At 50.8% G+C, this 20,966-nt stretch overlaps 1 protein-coding gene and 1 long non-coding RNA gene across 2 annotated transcripts in view; one reads left to right on the forward strand and one right to left on the reverse strand.

Moving 5' to 3' along the window:
* Nucleotides 1–1,200: 1,200 nt before the first annotated feature.
* On the reverse strand, nt 1,201–18,904 carry LOC145524408 (uncharacterized). Its single transcript, XR_014067486.1, has 4 exons — nt 18,820–18,904; nt 17,060–17,126; nt 4,492–4,643; nt 1,201–1,464 (listed from the first exon to the last, which is right to left on the reverse strand). It is a non-coding gene; the product is annotated as an uncharacterized LOC145524408 (long non-coding RNA).
* JAM3 (junctional adhesion molecule 3) overlaps nt 6,692–20,966 on the forward strand; it is a 43,909-nt gene continuing 29,634 nt past the window's right edge. The window contains exons 1-4 of the mRNA XM_081536543.1: nt 6,692–7,514; nt 7,754–8,132; nt 10,478–10,660; nt 18,469–19,095. Of these exons, the coding sequence (XP_081392669.1) occupies nt 18,936–19,095 (160 nt within the window). The 5' untranslated portion in view covers nt 6,692–7,514; nt 7,754–8,132; nt 10,478–10,660; nt 18,469–18,935. The remainder of the gene's footprint in view (nt 7,515–7,753; nt 8,133–10,477; nt 10,661–18,468; nt 19,096–20,966) is intronic.

Below are 20,966 nucleotides of genomic sequence, written 5' to 3' on the forward strand. Positions count from 1 at the left end.
CCAGGAGGAGACGTTTTGGATTATCTTCCTCTCTTCTCACCCCACACAGAAGGGAAAATCTTCGGCTTTCTTGAAAGATCTGAATGCCTTCCAAGTGGGTGCCTTCTAAGCATCTGTAAAATGGGGATGTTAATAGGGCCGCCGCACGGGGAGGTTCTGAAGATTAATCCTGGGGAAGGGTGAAGAACGCACTAACTCATTAGTCATTATTATCAGCCTGATCAGTTGGCGAAGATGGGTCTCAATCGATTGTGCCCCAGGAGACGTCTTGCAGTGTCCAGACACATTTTGGTTGGTGAAACCTGCAGGGGAGGGGGAGACTGGCCTCGAGCTGATCGAGACAGGAGTGCTGCTAACACTGTACAGAGCACAGGACGCCCCTGTGCAGCGAGCACGCAATTTGAGAGGCAAATTCTGCAAAGGCTGGGAACCCCGGGCCAGGAGCTCACCTTCCTCTTGAAGACAATGAGGTGATGATGAGCAGAAGCAGAGGATGACACAAGGAAATCTAAGTTCTAGAGAGAAAATTCCAGCAAAGTTTCAACATGACCACAGAGCTCAGTTAGGGGCCTGCAAACCTGCAGATCAGCAAGGTGCTGTGAGGGCAGCCTGGGGTGTGAGGAGGGGAGGAAGGGGACCTAGAGAACTGGCTGGAGCTAGGAGGGAAGGCCCGGTGGAGTCAGGGTGTACTGAAGCTTCTAGTTTGTAGGACTGGGCGGGGAAAGACTATTTAGCCTCCAGGAGTCCTAGCTGGGGCAAAAGTCCCTCCAGCAACCTGGATGTCAGCTGTGTCCCTTCCACACCAGTGCCCTGACTCCTCCCCCAGGGCAGAAAGCCCCTCCCCTCCACACCCCAGGGCCCGAGAAGTGGGCATCTGATTTCTTCCCCTTCTCCCTACAGCCTCTTGAATGGATGGAGACAGAGCCCCTCAGCAGACAGAAGAGAAGGACAGCTCTGGCCCCTGAGGCCAGTGCCCTCTGCAGTTTCCCAGGGACTGGAGCTCCATGCCTGCTAGGGACAGAGGGCGGACCCGGAGCCTGGGTGGGCTTGATTAGCACACAGACTGAGCCTCCTTTAGCCCTTCCCTGCCCCTTTGCACAGGCTCTGAAGACAAGTTATAGGACATGAAGACAAGTTACAGGACATGAGAAGAAACCCCATGTGGCCTCCCCATCCGCAGGTGAGCGGGCGGAGTCCTGACCAGGTGCCAGAGCAGTTTAAGATGTCACTTCATCCAGAGGGCAGAGGACAAGCAGGAGACAAACAGAGGCCCGGTTGGTCCAAGGAGCACTGGGTAAGGACCAGACCAGTGCTCCAGCCCATGCGCTTGGGGCCTGAAGCGGTTTCCTCATCCGCGTTGCAGATGAAATGACCCCTGACTGTCCAGGTTAAGGACAGCGGTAGCACTTCTGCCTGGAACGCTGTGTTGAGAAGGATTCTGAGGTTGTGGTTAATTCGTGATGCCTGTGGGGAGAGCCAGAGGTTGCTTGTCAATGTCTTGTTACTTCTCCACCATCCTGATGAAGAGCAACAGACGGGGGTCATTTGTCAGGGCTCTTCCAGCTCACAAATTCTACCAGTCTAGGATTTCGAAGTTAAAATTTCCAGGCACGGCTGGAAGCACCGGAAGTCGGAGGAGGAAGAGATGTGAGTGGGTTAGAACCTCAGGGAAGGCTTTGGGGAGGAGGCGGAACTCCACGAGGCCGTGCGGGTGCCGCGTGCTGGTTGTACTGGAGGTGGGAGGACATTTATGGGCAAGAAAATGGGGCTGAGCAGAGGCTGTTCATGGTACAGGGAGGAGGAGGCCAGCATCGCTGGAACATGCTGTCTCTGTCTGGGACAAACGGGATCAGACGTGTGAGGTCGTGGTGGTGCCTGAAAACCAGAACTGACTCCGTGGGAAGCCTCAGAACCAGATGCTCCGGCACCGTTATCCCAGGGGCCTCGCCCACACCCCCAGGTGAGCCCCGCCTCTGAAGAAGGGGACACACATCAGGGCTGGAGTGACAGGGAGAGTGAGAGGTTCAGCCAGGCTCAGGTTCTGACGTGCAGACGGGACCTCTGCTCTGTGCACCCTGACCCGCGCCACCCCACCCCCACCACCCTTGCATGGCAGTGGAGATTCTCTGAGGTCCAGACGGAGGGCAGGGACAGCTGCATCCCAGGAAGGAAGACTTGCTGGAGGAGAGAGACCGCACGATGGCTCCCGGCCAGGGATGAGCTCTGAGGGCCCGGGTCCTGGCTCCTGGATGCTTCCCCCAAGCCCTATCTAGCCTATTGGATTATGTCCCCAAGCTGCAGAGAAGGCAGGAGGGCCTGGGGACTCTGTGTGACGGTGGAACAGATCCTGGCCCTGCTGTTTGTTGGACTCTTCTGTCCTTCCTCCTCCCTCTCCACCTCTCCTGTCCCTGCCTCCCCTCTCGGGTCTCCCCAGCTTTTGCTCAGCGGGACCCAGAAAGTTCTGTTGTGTCTCTCTCACCACTAGGCACCAAGGCAGAAGAGAGGATGGTGTCTCCTCCTCTGGGGCGTGTCTCTCTCCACCTGGGTCTGCCTGCCCGGCTCAGAGCAGCATGAGAACTCCCGTCCTTCTCACTGCCTCCCTCTCTGATCCCCACCCGGCTCTTTCTCAGCAGGTCCCATTCATCTCAGGGCCCCTCGAGGTCTTTCCTTCTGGCTCCGTCGCCTGGGCTCAAGGTGGGCTCTGGCCCCCATGAAACTTCTTCGCATGGAAGAAGGGGCTGAAAGTAGCAAGGAGGCTCCTGCAAACTCCCAACCAGCTCCCCCACCACGCTCCCCGCCACCCCCAGTTCTCCTCCCCAGCTCTCCCCATCCCCAGCTCTCCCCATCCCCAGCTCTCTTGTCCACAGTATATCCGGCCCCCACATAGGCCACAGGGCGAGAGTGGCCGCTCTCATGGTCAGAACGGTCATCCTCAGCCCCCTATCCCCTGTCCCTCCCTCTCCTGGGGAGTCGCCCCTAACAAACACCCCTCCTCACTTTCCCACCTTTTCCAGAGCATCCAGCCCCAGCCCCCACACCTGAGGCACAAGAAAGACCACTTTCCTCCAGTAAGGAGCAACCCTGGGCCCTCCGGGGGCCACCAGCTGCCCCCACAGAAGCCAGTGCAAGGCCCTTGACTCCCCCTACACCCTCTGGGTCCCCGAGCACTGCTTCCTCCCAGGGCCCAGGGCCCGCGTCCCTCCCCGGCCAAGCCACCAGCACCTAACCCTCCCCACTCTGTTTACACAATCGCTTCAGGCCTTATCTGAGCCCCCAATGGGACTGTATTGTGATAAGCAAATGGGCTCTGGTGTCAGAGACAGGAAACTCAAATCTGTACCCCTCAGCCTGAAGACTGCGGCGATAAGACAGCAGCCAGGGACCTGGGAGCCGGACCTGACCTAACCTGGGGCCGGGGCAGACAGAGTCAGAGGCACTGGGGGCCCTTCCTTCCCCCAGCCCCGCCTGGTGCTGGACTAACAGGAGGGAAAGGAAGCCCTCCCCATGGGGCCTGTGAAGAGACCTAGAGCCCTTTCTAGTGGGAACAGATGTCCCAGTGCTATTTCCTCAGGGCACTGCTGCCTGGCCGGCAGGTAGGACTGAAGCCACTGGGGGCAAGGTGGGCAGCATCCATTCCAGCCTAACGGACTCCATTGTCTGTAGAACAGAGGCCCCATTACATAAGCGCCAGCTGACTTGGTAGAAGCTATGACTAAGAAAACTTTCCAAAGACAGTTGGTGGCCCTCCACCCCCTCCAAGGGGTGAGAACTCCCCCCCACAGAGAGGGGGCAGAGATTAGGGCTCCTCACTAGCTCCCTGGCCCTGACTCATCACACACACAAACACTCCCCAACACTCTTTCCCAAAACGGTTCCCACCCACCGGTCCACCCTCCCACCGGGGCTGGTGACAAAACGAACGCCCCAGAGATCTTGCCAAGTTCTGGGCCAGGCTGAGCCCAGCGAACACGAAACTCCCCGTGGAGTAGGAGGCCAGATCCCCACGGAAGTCAACAACGTCCATTCAAGGGACAGCCACATCGGGACCCCACCAAGATGGCTGTGTGGTTTCTCAAGTAGCTGGGGCAACTCTCCCTCCAAGAAGTTCATACTAGCTTCTAAAGGGGTCTTCAAGACCACCCTTCCCCTTCCCGGCCCTCCTCATTTACAGAGAGTTAGCCATCCATGCTGCAGCCCATGGGGTCACAGAAGAGTCGGACACGACTTAGCAACTAAACAACAGCCACCCATCCCCACCTGGATCCGTCTGTTCCATCACCAGTCGTTACCAGGCTCCTGCCATGCGCCATGAACAGTCCGGGCAACGGTGACCTGAAGACCAGTCTTTGCTCAAGGAGCTCATCACCACATCGGTGAGACAGGCCAGGAGGCAGCTGCGGCCAAACACTAAGTAGGGTGGTGGGGGGAGAAGGCAGGTTCCAGAAGCAGCAGGCGTGGGGTGGGATGGGGGGTGGGTTCACGGAAACTTACTGGGAGAAATGACATCTAAGCTGACATAGGAAAAGGAGGGACATCCCGCTTCATTCACTAAGGGTCTGCTCAGCACATAGTGTGGCCAGATCAGGGCCAGGCAGGCTTCGTGAAGACAAGTCAGGATCATGTCCACCACTGGAGCTGGTCACCTGGCCGGGGACATAAGATGAAAGGAGGTGTGTGTGAGGCATCACCCAAGGGAAAGGTCAGTGAGGCCCAGGGTGGGTCCAGGAGAGGATGAAGGGAGGGATGTGTGGGTGGAAAGACTAGGAAAAGCTCCAGGGAAGGAGTGGAATTTGGGTTCACAGTAGGGGTGGGTGGAATTTAGAGGTACAGACGAGGTGGGGGGCGGTGCATTGCAAGCAAACATAACGACACCAGCAAAGTTTAAGAGCCAGTGATGTCTGGGGGACAAGAATAGACCTGTGTGACTGGTAGCACAAACGATGACCTGATGGTGGTGGATGTGGCTTGAACACAAATGAAGGGGGACCTTGTAACAGGTGGTTCAGAAATTTAAGGCGAGGCCCAGAGGGGCTAAGGAATTCTCTCGGTGTCACTGAATTAGTAGAAAAGCAATCTGAGTTCAACTTCAGCACTCCTTCTGCAGGCCCTAGGCTGGGAGGTGCCCCCTCCCAGGCTTTGGGCCCCTCCCCAGGGCCCACTCCCCACTCCCCTGCCAGAGGGGATCGCCCCACTCCTGGCTGGTAGACCCCAGGCGGTCAATGAAGGCTGCCCTGCTCTCAGTCCTGCATTTTTAGATGAGTATGGAAATGCTCTTAAAGAAGGGACAAAAGTCATCTCAAGGCCTGGATGAAGGACCAGCCCAGCGCAGTCCAGCCTGAAATACCTGAAATTCTCCCAGCTGGCCCAAAGCCTCTTCCTCACCCCATCCAGATTGCGGACCCGTGGGTTTCAGGGTTAACCCTGTCTGGTTCTGTGCGGCGTACACGTGGGACCCCAGAACTCCCTCTGAACGGTGGGCGCAGAATAAACGCCTGGGGTGGAAGCCCCGACTCTGGCGTTAGGGCTGTGATGGTGAGAGTGGCCACGAGGTGGCGCCATAAGCCTGGCTCCCGGCTGGCCCGCTAGTGGCCGACACCTGCTGTCCGGACGGCGGCGGGGCGGCTGTCCCGAGGCCGCCACGGCGGGTTGGCCGGGGGAGAACCAGACCAGGGCTGCTCTCAGCCCCCTGCTCTCCTTTGTCAGCCATCTAGGACCACGCGACTGGATCTTGCTCAGTGGGAGAACAGCGTGGGGGGTGGGGTGAGGTGTCCTGCAGGAGGGATGTGTGTGTGTCCTTGGAGTTTGAGAATGGGGCTGGGGCAAGGTCAAAGATGCCTTTTTTATTAGCCTGATAAGCTTCTTGGAAACAAACGCCAAACCCTGGATGTCTGCTGCTGCCTCAGAATCGGACATTTGAAGGGGGTATCCTGTGAGGGTTTGGATGCGCCTAATAAGCTTCCTCTCTTGTTTTTCATCCAGAAACCAGGCTTCCCAAAGTCCACGCTTCGCCCATCTCAGTTTGTTTCTGTGGTTAAATATGCATTTCTACAAATGTCATTTTCCAGACCCCCTCTCAACAGCTTGCTGCAAAACACGGCTCAGACACACATCTGTGCACACAGGCCCCTCCTCTTGCCAGCCCCAAGTTCCCCCACACACACACATCACCGCCCCACACTTCTCACACGGGGCTCCTCATAGAGTTTGTGCATATTATCTCACAGGCATCGCTCTTCGTGGGAAGGTAGAGGCATGCCAGTGTGTGAGCACATGAACACACACGTGGACATGCACACACACACACTCACATACCCTGAGACAGCAGACACAGGGTGACGCTGACGCCCACCCAAGTTGAGCTGCACACCCTTTGACCTTGGGTGGGAGATTTGTTTCCATTTCACACAGGCTGGCTCAGAGCTCAGTACAGGGAGCTGGACCTGGACGTGGAGCAGAAACAGGACGGGCTGTCCTCAGCTCTGAGGAGAGGGAGCCAGGGTTTGGAATCTTCTGTGAGGTCAGGAATGAGGGAGACGCGCCTATGCCCACAGGAGCCAGGAACGGTTGCCTTTGAACTTGGCCTTCGCAGGTCAGCCAACAGTCAGGGAGTTTGTTGGTGCAAGAACAAAAGTTACACTAGAGTGGAGCTGGAGCTGTGAGTGTTCAAAAAAGGGAACGACCCGCGAGAGGAGGGAAGGACCAAACCACAGAGGTGGTAGCAGTGGCTGAGGACGGTGGAGACAAGAAGCCCGTCGGAGAACTTGGGAACAAAGACCGTGTTGAAATCTCAGATGAGGAGGGAGGGGATGGAAGCTGAGAGGGGCCGGAGGAGGACCAACCCAGGGCAGGGGGGCTGCCTCTGAGAATGTGGGGGCGAGGACCCTGAGCGCCCGGACGGGTGGCTCAGCTGTTACTTACAAGCACAAGCTCTTCTCAATCCTGATTAACAGGAATTAAGTGGCATATGGCTAATCCTCCCACTCGCTATTAGCGCTCCCAGCCCTGCAGAGGGACGGGTGGCTCTCCTCAGCCAGGCCCCGGCATTCACACACCAGGGCTTCCAGCCAAGGGGAGGAGGAGGAGGAGGCTGGGAAACTTTCTCTACCTCCCCGCACAGAACACCCATCCTCTGTACATGTGCCCTTTGCCTTTCCTTCTTCCAAAATTCATTCCTGTCTGTTGTTTTCTATAGATCATCACAGAACACCTCTGAGAGACAGAAGACCAAGTGATTCTCATGAAAGAACTAGGAAAACAAACTCAGGGAACTGAGAGGATTTAACCCAGGACTGATGGCTTGGTGGACGACTCTGGGGTCCTGGCAACCAGCCCAGTCCAGCCCAGACCAGCCCTGGAAGATGGTGGTTGATGTGCTCCTAGAGGAAGGAAAAGTGGAGGGAGATGGAGAAGCGGGATGGTGGGGAGGGGACAAAAGAGAAGAGCTGGAAAGATTTGAACTTCTGACCTTGGCTAGGGCAGAGCCAGGATAACTGAGGACCCCAGCCTTGTCCCAGGTGAGTAGGAATCAGACCCTGGGGTGATGAGGATTTGTGTGGAGTGTGCTCCCCCGTACCATCAGAGGGTGGTGAGCAGTCAGGGAGGGGAGAGAAAGTGTGCCTTTCAGGCAAAGCCCCACCCCCAGCCTTAGCGGACCCTGGGGGTACAGCCAGGGAGGCAGGCTTCATCCTCCTGCAACAGAAGCCCCTCCCCACCCGGGACGGGCTCACTCCCAGGTACTGGGTTCCCTAAGCAGCTGAAGAGTGGCCTGGGGGCTTCTGGCAGCCACCACCAGAGGGAGGAATCGAAGCTGGGGGAAGACAGAGCCGGCACCCCCTACTACTCACAGAAAGCTCCTGACATCAGACTGAAATGTTTCTTCCCCTTCGGAGTTCACAGTCCAGAAGAAAGACAATTGCATAGCATTCACACCTACGTCAATAATGATAAGCTATGATAGACTCTATTTAGAGCTTCCCGATGGCTCTGCCTGCAATGCAAGAGACACAGGAGACTCAGATTCGATCCCTGGGTCAGAGAGATTCCCTGGAGGAGGAAATGGCAACTCACTCCAGTATTCTTGCCTAGAGAATCCGCTGGACAGAGATACCGCCAAGATGCTTTGGAACACAGGAGTAAGTGGTTAATTCTGCCCAGGGTGGGTGGGGAGGGTAAAGGCAGGACTCACTCCCCTGTCAGAAAGCCTTCCTAACCTCATCTCCGTCTGGATAAGTTATGAAGCTCTGCCTGGCACCTGAGGTTCTTTGCAGGGACCCCTTCACCTGCTCAACTGATCTGGAAGCCATGCACTTCTTTTCTTTTAAGGAGCACCCTGAGTGTTCCAACTCCATGCTCTTAATTCCAAAAGTTAAATTTATGCCGTAAGTTTCTTCTAACCATAGGTTTTAATGTTACTAGTGCCTAGTATTTTAGGCTTATTTTTCAAAACTCACAGGATAGATTATTATTATCACCTGTTTTTAGAGCCAGTGCTTACCTGCAGATTGCCCACCTGCTCAGCAAGGTTTTTGCTCCTCTTTGCTTCCTTCACCCCATTGCTTCCTTCTGGATCGTTTTCTCCTTTTCTTTTAGATCATCCTCAAGTATTTCTTTCAACACATGAACAGCTGATCGGCTGTCACCTGTTTTTACCCTTACCCCTGAGCCCTTGTTTAGGAGGAGATGGAATCCTGGACTGTTCTCTCATTTCCTCAGCTCTTTGGAGCAGTTATTTTCTTTGGTTCCAGCCTCTCTTACTGCTGTTGTTCCCTTGTAGATGTCCTGTCTTTTCAGTATAACTAACTGTGGGATGTTTCTTCTAGTTTTGGGTTCTGATACTTCACCATGTTATGTCTAGAGATGGCCTGTCAGGCTAGGCAACTAAACGAAAGGAGACATTTCTCTCTCCTGGGCACTCACACAGGATGCCTCCTCCAACTAAGGATCTGGCCTTTCATCCATTCTGGGCCTTTCTGAGTCATTGTCCCCTCACTTACTGCTTTTTCCTGTTCTTATTTTATTCCTCTACAGTTCTTTTCCTCTGTTACAAGTCTTAACATCTTTTTCAAATTTTCATGTCTTTACCTCGCTGTGTCTGGTCCTGCATAATTTCCTAAGATCTCTCACTTCGTTAATTTTCTTTCAGTCAAATTTTTTTTTTATTATATTTTATTTATTTGGCTGCCCTGGGTCTTCGGTTCAGCATATGGGATATTTAGCTGTGGTGTGTGAACTCTCAGCTGTGGCAAGCGGGATCTAGTTCCCAGATCAAGGATAGAACCCAGGCCTCTTGCATTGGGAGTGCAAAGTCTTAGCCACTGGACCACCAGGGAAGTCCCCAGTCAACTCCATGGAGTTCTTTTTTCTTTTCCTCCTAAAGGTTTCATTCCTACTAACTCTGCAAGTGCATGCGTGCTAAGTCGCTTCAGTCGTGTCTGACTCTTTGCAACCCCATGGACAGTAGCCCCAGGCTCCTCTGTCCAGGCAAGACTACTGGAGTGGGTAGTCATTCCCTCCTCCAGGGGATCTTCCCAACCCAGGGATCGAACCCGGGTTTCTTAGGTCTCCTGCATTGCAGGTGGAGTCTTTACCACTGAGCCACCTCGGAAGCCCCTACTAACTCCCTATGTAGCTCTTTCTTGTCTGCCTCATCTTTCCAGTGCTCTTGTGTTCCTCGTGTTTTCTAGCCCTCTTATCTCTGTGCACTTTGTAAGGCAACTTATTTTATTGTCCCTTTTGGATTATTTCATTATCTCAAGGTTCAAGGCTGATTCCCCTGCTGGTCACATGCTGCTTCTGTGTGAGGCGGGCCGTCTCCTCCCAGGACTTGTAAATTATGGTTTGCATCTTTGTGGAGTTGTTCCCTTCGTGGGGGCCTTTGAGCTCTCAGGACACACCAGGAACAGCTGTGAGTTTGCTTCAACTGATTGCCCATGGGTTTCCCCAGTGTGAGAACAATTTTTACATTAATTTGGGGACTTGGGGATTCCCACACCCTGAGAGATAGTATAAGTTCACACCCCACACCTGAAAGTTTGAGTTTTTCACAGGAAACTTTTTTTTTTCCTTTCCCAGAGCCTACAGCAGAAAATGATGGATGGAGATTTTTCCTAGCCGTCCTCCCCCTTTTAGAGCCAGAATTTCAGGTCCAGAGTCCTGCTTCAGACGGGTCCTAGGCCTGTCCCCGTCCTCATAGGTCATGAGCTACTCCCCTGGCTTTGCATACCCTCCTCCTGTTTGCTGTGCATTGGCTCCAGTTTGCAGACTTACTATTTGGGCTTTAAATTCCTTCCTTTTTCTGTCGCTTGAGGATTTCTTTATTTCAAGCTCAATGTACATGTTAATTTTCATGTTCTATTTTATTCAGAATCTCCCTGTGTGATACAGCGGAGCAGTGGAGAGCCACACTGGCTCATTCTGTGAGTTGCTAGATGCCTAAGGCACAATTATTTTTCCTTCTGTCTCTCCTACGGGACTACAGACTCCTGGAAGAAGGAAATTGTGCCCGAATTATCTCTGGTTCTTTGCTCAATTTCGGGGACAAACACAGTACGAGAGTGACGTTTGCTGGACGGGTAGTTAAATGACGGAAGGTGATCATCAAAAGTTATGCAGGTCTTTTCACATCTCCAGGAAGAGTTCCTCAATCATTCCAAACACACAGGTATTATTTTATTCTGAAAAATCTCTACAGGTGATTCTGTAGCATATGTTATGATTGTGACATCGATGTGCCTCGACACTCTTAACATGGCCATCAAGCAAGCAGCATGCCACAGGCCCTCAGGAGACGTGACACAAGGCCAGCACTGACCCGTGGCCTTCCAGCTGGAGGCTGTGGCGTGGAGGTGGTTTGCCGTGATTTCACTCACAGAGAGCACTGTATGTGTTTGGTGGAGAACATTCACCAGGCCTACCTGCGAGACCAGCTCGGACTACAGGGACTTAAGGGGAAGAGGCTGCCGAGGCCTGAGGCCAGCAAGGGCAGCCTTGTCCTCCTGGTGAAGCCTGAAGGGGTGGGGTGGGGAGGAGTGGAGGCCGAGGAGGGTGGAAGCGACATGTTTGCTCCACGCTGTCCACCAGGATGGCATGACGCTCCCAAACCCGTGAGCTCATAGAAAACACAGAAACAAAATGATGAGAAATCCATCATCACGGCCTGATATTTAAACTTTCCCAGATATCAATAGCTAAATTAAAAAAAAAAAAAAGCCGAACAGAAAGTAAAGACACTGATGTTATAAGTGGCACAATAAATAAATTTAACTGTGTGAATATTCAAAACCTTAAAAGGGATTCCCAGGTGGCTCAGTGGTAAAGAACCTGCCTGCAGTGCAGAAGACACAGGTTCCATCCCTGGGCCTGGAAGATCCCCTGGAGGAGGAAATAGCAACCCACTCCAGTATTCTTGCCTGGAGAATCCCATGGGCAGAGGAGCGTGGTGGGCTGCAGTCCATGGGGCCACAAAGGGTCAGACACCACGCAGGAACTAAACAACAACAATCCACAACCTTGCACCCAAGTGAGGCAGGAGACAGATGGACCCCTGGAATTTGTCACCTGTGGACAGCTGCTGCTGCTAAGTCGCCTCAGTCGTGTCCAACTCTGTGCGACCCTATGGACAGCAGCCCACCAGGCTCTTCTGTCCACAGGATTCTCTAGGCAAGAATCTGGAGTGAGCTGCCATTTCCTTCTCCCATCTGTGGACAGAGACTCCAAGATAAAGAGAATGACAGGGCAGGGGGAGCTGAGTCCCCTTTCCCAAACCCCTGAGTAGGTAGGGGTGTGCCCAGGAGGGAGTGCGAGGCACACAGGTGCCCGGCGGCAGTGGCGAGGCCCTGGTCTCTCTCCGGTGCCTCCAGGAAGTAAACACTGGGAGTACAACTTGAGTGAAGAGAAAACTAGCTCTCATTCGGAGGGTTGGGATAAAAATACTTCCAGTCTGTAAACACAGCAGCAGGACGGGTGTCTGGGAGGGAGCGTCCAAGCTGCAGTCCTGTCTGCCCTGGGTCTTCTCACCCTGGCATGGCTCTAACTCAGATCACACATGTCTCCAGTCTTGAAACATAGATTAGGAAAAGTTTCTTGCTTTCCCCAGGAGAGTGGAAATATTCTTGAGGCCAAGGGGAGAGAAAGAAAGAGCTGGTCTGTTTTATTTCTTGGCAGGTGTCCTTCTGGGAGGTTATGGGGAGTGTTGTTTATCAGCCTCCCCCCCGCCATCCCTCTTCTCGCCCAAGCCCTGCTTCTCCACTTACTCAAAGAAGGCGCTGTGGCTGACACCTTGAGCCCTGACCAGGAGCTGGAATCCATCATCCTTAAGGCCCTCATCCTGGGAGAAGCCAATCCTATGTCAGGCTTTCATGTGGGCATGTCACAGTTTGCCCTTGGTGGTGGTGGTGTCATGACTCCCTGTGCACCAGTGAATAAAGAGGCCCTGGGTGATGCTGACCCCAGGCAGAGGGGAGAGGCTTCCTCTCTCACCCATGGCACATGTGATTCCTTTGCTTAAACACACCCCCCACGCTGACATACTCTGGCTTGTGACACTCAGCCTCCTTTGGGTGGAACGTGAAAGGCCTGCTAAATAGCTTCTTACAAAGTTTCTCTCTAGGAAGCCACTTTAAGCCCAAACTTGGACATTCATATGACCTTTTTCAAGTGAACCACTGCAATGGAGAGCAATGTGCAAATAAGTCAAGGTGCTCAACTTTGCTTCTTAATCCAACACAAGCAGCATGTCTGATTGTTAGCCCCCAAAACTGTGTTTGCCTCTAGGTCAGTGTGGAACCAAAAGATACAATCAAGCCAGAGAGTGGGAGGAGGAAGGATGTATTACTTTCAGGAAGTAGGAAGAACATGGGGGATCTTTCCCGAAGCAGCTCCTCCCCAAAGAGCAAAATTGAGGAAGTTTTACGCTGAAGGTTACATGCATCTTCATGAAGGGGCTTGAGCAGAGGTGAACTCAGCATAGAATTGCGGCAAAGGTCAGCAGAGTCCAAGCTTGAGCTGATGGCAGCCACGAGAGTCCGCACAATCACTCTGTCCTTCTCCCGGGTGGGCGCCAGAGTTCCTGCAGAACTCAGAGGCTGTGTGAGATGGTTACGTATTTCCCTTGAAGAAGGACTGGGACTCTTGTTTTATCGCTAAACTGTTGACTTTTGGTTTGTTTTGTTTTTTGTAGATTTTTTTAAAAGATTTTTTTTTTTTGATGTGGACCATTTTTAAAGTTTTTATTGAATTTGTTACAATATTGTTTGTATTTTATGTTTTGGTGTTTGGTTGCGAGGCGTGTGGGATCTAGTTCTCCGACCAGGGATCCAGCCCACTCCTCCTGTATTGGAGGGTGAAGTTTGAACCACTGGGCCGCTGGGGAAGTCCCCTGCACTGTTGTTTCTTGGCTGCTTCTTTGTTTCTGCATTCCGTCTCTTCCCTTAAGAGCACTGATTACTGAGACCTGTTCAAGGGCAGGCACTGTGGCCAAGATGAGATCACAGAAAGGCTCAAGCCAAACACGGCTTCTTTTAAGTCTAGAGGAGAAGGGGGCAACAGAGGATGAGATGGCCGGATGGCATCACCATCTGAATGAACACGAGTTTGAGCAAACTCTGGAAGATAGTGAAGGTTGGGGGAGCCAGGCGTGCTGCCGTTCATGGACTCGCAGAGCTGGACACGACTGAGTGACTGGAACAATAACAACAATGCCTGGATTTCTTTCTCCAGGGACCACCTACCCTATCTGTTTACATTGTTAGAGGAAACGTCTGCTACTTGCTGACAAAAAAAATGTTGCCTGTCATTTCAGTAAACAGAGAACGTTGCCCACCAGCAAGCCATCAGCCAGTGCAGCCCACCAGCAGTGAGCCCTGAGAGGAGAGAGGAAAACAGTTCTCAGGCCCTAGATATTTAAGGTGCAGTCAAAGGAATGATTTCAATGAGCCCAGACTCTTGCATCATCCCACAAATAGAAAAGCACCAAAGTCATTAATTTGAGATGTCCGTTTTGTGTGTGTGTATGTGTATGTGTGATTAGCACTCATCTCTTGACATTTGACTACATGTGATTTTTTTTTCAGTAAAAACTTCTATATATCCTGACTCCCCTTGGCTCTCTGGAGCAGTCCCTCAGACTAGGAGAGGCTGTCTCCCTGGCTGTGTCTTCAGTAAATCCCACCCCCCCCCCACCCCGCCGCAAAAGAAAAAACACAAACCCACCACAATTTGCAACTTTTAGGTTGTACGCTTTTTTTTTCCAGTCTACATACTGTTTCCTGAGATTATGGGGTGGTGTCCTCCTACTCAAATAAAACTAAGGAAAGACACTGAAAAGAAATAGAAGATGATAGTTAAGATAAAATATGAGAAAACAGAGTTGGAAATATTCCAAGAGGGTAGGGCTTGAAAAGAGGGGACCTGGAGCCAGTTACCGTTACTTTTTCAGAATTCAGTCACACTGAAACCAAGCTGGACCCTGTGGGGCTCTGGGGCACAAAAGCCTTTCTGTGTCCTCCATTCTCTTGTTTGCAGAAAATACCTTCAATCAGCTTCCAGGAACTTTCCCTCATTTCTAATGGGCAGGTTCAAACAGTTGCTAATAGAGAAGGGAGGAGATGCAGAGAGGAGGGAGGAGAAGTCAAGGAACAATAGTGCAGCCTTAGGTCAGGTCCTATTTCCTTCTAAAGGGGAAGCTGTTTTACAAGTACTGGAACCCCAGCCAGGTGGGAGAAGTTAACTGTGTGCTGCCCACATGCACTCAGATCCCTGACAGGTTGGATCTAGGTGGATGATGTTGACATCTGATTCAGTTCAGTTCAGTCACTCAATCGTATCCGACTCTTTGTGACCCCACCGACTGTAGCACATCAGGCTTCCCTGTCCATCACCCACTCCTGGAGCTTGCTCAAACACATGTCCATTAAGTTGGTGATGCCATCCAACCATCTCATCCTCTGTCATCCACTTCTCCTCCTGCCTTCAATCTTTCCAGGCTTCACGGTCTTTTCTAATGAGTCATTTCTTCACATCAGGTGGCCAAAGAGTTAGAGCTTCAGCTTCAGCATCAGTCCTTCCAATGAATATTCAGGGTTGATTTTCTTTAGGATTGACTGGGTTGATTTCCGTGCAGTCCAAGGGATTCTCAAAAGTCTTCTCCAGCACCACAATTCGAAAGCATCAATTCTTCGGTGCTCAGTCTTCTTTATGGTCCAACTAACTCTCTTCTCTGTCCAAACATGGCACCTAGTATGCTCAAAATCTTTTCTCACATGATCTTCAAAGTGACCATTTGAGGTGGATATTGTTATCCCTATTTTATAGACAAGGAATCCATGGCTTAGAGAAGGAACTTTCCCAAGTTTACAAAATCCAAAGTTTTGAATCATTGTCCATCAGATGCCAGAGCCCATGTTCCTCCCTTGGACATGCTGCTTCCAGCATCTCTCCAATCTGTTTGAAGGCAAGTCTGTTTTTTAACATAAGTTCACGTGCCTGACTCACAGTGAGACCAAACCAACTGAAACACTGAAGTTTGGAACAGAGAAAGGTTTATTGTAGGGACACACAAGGAGACAGGGGGTTCATGCTCTAAGAATCCCTATGCTACCCGATCATTTTGCAGGAAGAGTTTTTAAAGGCAACTTCAGGGTGAGCGCTACAGCGTGTATGACTTCCTTCTATTTGATTGGTGGGGAGGTAACAGGGTGATGCCCAGGAACCTTGTGCTCAGCCTGAAATTACCATCCTCTACCTGGGCAGGGGCCCTGGTTCTTGCTGACGGACTCAAAGGTATATTGTGCACTACTCTAAGGAGGAACCAGGACTCTGCTTTATCGAGGTACTATTGTTTCTTGACTCCTCTTCCTTTGTTTCAGCATCACCTCTCTTCACTAGTTAGGAACTGTTTGAACTTGTCCTTTGGAATTCAGGGAAGGTCTAGAAGGCTGAAGCCTTTTTCCTGCTTTGGATGAAGAATTTCCCTGCCATATCAGTAAACAAAGGATGTTTCGGCCATCAGACCTTTAGCCCGTGCAGCCTCCCCCACTCTGAGGGGATTCAGGAGGGAGAAAAACAGGATACTGGCCCTAGATAATTAAGAGGCATATCAAAGGAATGATTTCAGTAAGTCGGGACTTTTGTAGAAAAGCCCAAAATTCATTAACTTGAGGTATCTGGCTTTTCTTTAATTAACAATAATCTCCTGATGTTCTGACTATCTGGTGTTTGTTGCAGAAATGCCCTGCCAGAAATATCTGCCCTGACTCCTCCCTGCCCTCTTTGGAAAGGTCTCTCAGAGCCATCAGAGGCTGCCTTCCAGGCTTAAGTCCTGAGCAAGTCCACCAAATGAAACCTAACTCTGAACTTTTAGGTTGTGCTTTTTTTTTTTTTACCCAGTCAATACTACTGACAAGAAACAGGGGACATGGAAAGGCTTTTGTATCTGAGGAAACCCCATAGCATCCTGCTTGGTTTCAAGTCTTGAAGGAAAATTCCACTCCCCATTTACTACTTGATTTGCACTTTGTGTTGGTTTGAAAAGTATTGCAAAGGCTGTTGTTCAAATTTAGCACAAATACATTTCATTCCCTGAGCTCTTTTTAAAAAAAAAAAAATTATTTATTTTTATTTTTGGCTGCTGTGTGAAGGCTTTCTCTAGTTGCATTGCACAGGCTTCTCATTGCAGTGACTTTTCTTTTTGCGGAGCACAGGCTCTAGGGTGCACAGATTCAGTAGTTGTGGTGCATGGGTCTAGTTGCCTCATGGCATGTGGGATCTTCCTGGACCAGTGATCAAACCCGTGTCCCCTACATTGTCAGGTAGATTCTTAACCACTGGACCACCAGAGAAGCCCCTCCCTGAGCTCTTTTAAGACCTGTATTTCTCCTTAGTAAGCCACCATTAGAAACAAGCATAGTCAGTTGGATAATGTGGTGATAGAAGCATAGACTCAGCAGTCCTGTTCACTGAATGCTTCCAGAGCTCTGACGCCCTTCTGCACAGGGTCTGAACTCTCCCAAGAAGAGAGAAATCACAGGAGGAGAAGATCATCTGATAGCCAACTGCATCTTACCATGTCACTAGTTAGGCTCCATTTCAGGATTCTGTCTCAGCCACTGGTCCCGACAAGCAGACTCCGTCTGTGGAGGAAAATCAATGTTTTACAATGAAGTACCTGCATTCACTCTCATAGGAATCTCTGTTCCATGTAGAATATTCACTGAGCCTTTCTCTGTGGTCTTGTTCTGAGTTTCAAAAGATTCCCTAAGACTGTTTAACAGACCGAACAATTTCACAGTGCAAACATAAGAAATTCGGTAGTAGAGAAGAGGCATTGATTCTGAAAACTTCTGTTTTCACAATCAGATACTCTATCATAGTTCCTAGGTCACCAAAATGGCAAATATGCCTGAGTGTATAATCCGGACTAAAGAGAATGGCAGAATAGAGAGAGAGCAGAAGGGAAAAAAGTCAGTGGGCCTAAGAAGAATTTTATTCTTTCAAATTTCTCTATTGAGTTTATTTATTGGGACAGAGGCTGCCGCTATAAAATAATTTTTACACATTTTTACTTGTGATTTTAGAACACAGTGATCTGGAGCAGAAAGAAGGTTTAGGAAAGGAAAAACAATAGAATCATAACAGGTGATTGAGTTGGGTGATTGAGTTATTTTTAAATTTTTATTCTGTCTTTCTGGGATTTGAAGGAATATAATTAATTCACACTTAACAAAAGTGTGAACAAAGACTTATAAAGAAAATCATTTAGTGATGGCAGTTGAAGCATATCCTTGACAACAACTTCAATCTATTTCATGTTTCTTGACATCTATAATTTAGTCCATATGTAAATTATATATGTATATGCATACTTATAGACACATTGTTCTACTTTGTAAAAACTAAAATACTAAAATATTAATACTTTAAAAACTGGATGACTGTGTGAAAAGTGACATTCCTAAGTTAAACACTTAAAAAAATGTTAGTTGTTGGAAACTCTGCATTATTTTACTAATAACCATACTAAGAAGGTTGTTTTGAGTTTATTGTTTCCTAGAGCATTAGAGATGTAAAATATCTCTTTACATCCAAATATGTTGGATGTAAAATAAGTTATTTCAATAATTTCCCACAGTATTAAATGACACTCAACATCTCCTGCATTCTTGGGTCCAATTTCCAGTATATGTAATCCTTCTCTTCATCTTGTGTGCTTGTCCATAAAAAATTCTTCTCTGTTTTTTTCTCCTTAACCTTACCATTTCTCAATATTCAGAAATAAGAGCAAAGAATTATCTTGCTTTTCTGTGCAATAAACTGTTATGCTTATTGAACTAACAGGTCAATAAATATACCATCATGCTTTTGATCTAACAGAAACTTTTATTTTAGAAATATATCACTTTTATGTACTGTATAATGTATGTCTTCCTTGTGTTTTAAGTAGATTTCAGCACTTTTCCCTCTCATCACATTTAGAATCAGGCCCCAAGGGGGCTCGGATGGCAAAGAATCTGCTTGCATGAAGAAGACCCGGGTTCAATCCCTGTGTCAGGAAGATCCGCTGGAGAGGGGAATGGCTACTCACTCCAGTATTTTTGCCTGGAGAAGTCCGTGGACAGAGGAGGAAAGGTCACAAAGAGTGGACACGACTGAGCGTATAACCCTTTAACTTTTCTTTCCAAAATGGCACAGGCAAGAATGCTTCCAGGACAACTGGGCTCCAATCTTATTTGTGAAATAAGAACTTCATTTCTCAAATTTTAATGGAGCGTTCCTTTCCGGATCTGTAGTGACAGATTCATTTTATAAATGTGGAAATTAACCCACCCACTCTTGAACGCGCTCCTTCACCTCCTCGCACCAAATTCTTTGAAAGAGACCCCAGGGGCCGGTCCAGAGCATCCCTGCCTCCATAGCAACCAGACTCGGGCTTCCGTTGCACCATGGCGACGGCTCGCCGCCGTGGTCGCCATAGTGACCGGGGCGGGCACCGGACCGCCGGCAGAGCGCGTGCGCGGGGAGCGGGCCCGCGGCCCCTCAGCTGCCTCGACATGGCGCTGAGGCGAAGGCCCTTGCTGCTCCTGCTGCTGCTGGTCGTGCGGGGTGAGTCCGCGGGCCTCCGCCAGACGCTGCCCGAGGGAACCGGGTGCGGGTAGCGGGTCTGGTGGCGCGGGGGCCCGGGGCTCAGGGCTGCGGGGGGCGTCAGGGAGGGGTCTCGGGGGTGAGGCGGTCCGGCTCAGGTCCGGGGTCAAGGGATGCGGGAGTCCCGGCGTTCGGGCTGAGCGGGGAGCGGTCCTGGAGATGCTAGGTCCAGGGATTGCGGGTCCCGGGTTGGGGGTGCGGGTCTGGGGTCGGGGTAGGCGCTGCGGGTCGGGGAAGCAGTCGGGAGATGTGGGGGTCGGGAATGTAGGGGAGTCCCGGGGGCCGGGGGCCCCGGAGTCGGGAGTCCAGGGGATCTGATCTGGGCGTTTGGGTGCAGGGCGTCCCGGGGTGCGGGGTCCGGCCCGGGTCCCTTGGCCCGGCGCTTGGTCCCTCCGCGAACAAAGCCGATTGGTCCCCGGCCCCCTTTGTCCCGCCGGCCCCGAGCTCTGCAGCCCGCCCAGGAGTGGCGCGGGGGCCGCCCGGGCCGGGCTTTGGTCTGTCCCCCGACTCCCGCCCCGGCTGGAGGCCCTGGGCAGCGGAACGGCGGGACCACATGCTGGGGGCCGTGGGCGTGCGCTGGGCGCTCGAGACCGCGGTCCCACGTAGTCCTCAACGCAGTGTCCAGAAAGCGCACTGAGGAGCAGGGGTCACTCAGACCCGGTCCCGGGCGCCGCGCCGGCTTGCCTGGGGCATCCACAGGTCTTCCTAGTTCTCCGGGTCACTTTCTTGTCTGCTTACTTGTCATCATCATCCCATGGTGTTTTCAGAGTGTACACAGCGAGGCCCCAAGTGACTGTTCGGGGGTGGGGTGGGCGCACTAGGAAAACAAAGGCTCCTGTGTTGAAGGCTCAGTGAGGGGGGTAGTCCTCAGGGGTGGCGGGAACAGTGAGGGTCCCGGCAGAAGCCGGGGAACAGGACTTGGTGGTGAGGGCTAAGTTCAGGGAATACGTGTCCCTATACTGCACCTGAAAGCGATTTCCATAAACGTGTGTTTGGGAGAGATGAATGATCAAAGGCTAGCCAGGGGACAAGGGTGTCAGGAATGTCCCCTCCCGGCTTTGTTGGTCACACGGACACTGTCCTATTCACAGGCTGGAACAACTCGCCATTGTTGAAAAGATCTGTTCACACGAAAGTTTGCAGTTTTTACTGCAGAAACATTTGGCAGTTTAGCTCAGGAATGAGTTTCAAGTTGGTGGTTTATTAGTAAAATTAGTGGATGCTAAGGCCTTCACATCAGCTTCCTTTTTTAAAATTTTAATTAAACAAAAAAAATTTTTTTTTCTGGCCGAGCCATGCCTCATGGGAGAATCTTAGTCCCCAGACCAGGGATGGAACCTGTACCCTCTGCATTGGGAGTGAGGACTCTTAACCACTGGACCACCAGGGAAATCTCAGTAAACTTATTTTTACTAACTTCTTATTTTGGTTTCCTGGAAACACTTTTGTGATTTCCTTGATGTTAAAGATTGAAATTTACCTGTGGAGCATAGGAGGACTAATCAGATTTTGCATAGTAGGATTAATGACAAAGAGTAGAAGGGGTAAGATGTATTAATACGCTCTGAAGGGATATAGCTGTCATTTTAATAGGGAGCTCTTTTCCGTTATTTTGTTCATGCTGTAAATATACAGTAATACCTTGAAAACTATTTGTTCACAGGGCATTACAGCTGCATCTCTTTTATTTTTATGATTACTCTTCTTAATTGCTATTATTTGTGAGTGCTCTCATTAAAAAAAATCTGGTTCCTGATATAATACATTCTTTATTAGTTACCCTTTGCCAGACTCTGTTATAAAAATTTAATATGTATTCATTTAACGTTGAT

This window comes from Giraffa tippelskirchi, chromosome 10, assembly GCF_054371585.1.
Source record: "Giraffa tippelskirchi isolate mGirTip1 chromosome 10, T2T-mGirTip1v1.2.pri, whole genome shotgun sequence".
In the NCBI taxonomy this organism is placed as follows: Eukaryota; Metazoa; Chordata; class Mammalia; order Artiodactyla; family Giraffidae; genus Giraffa; species Giraffa tippelskirchi.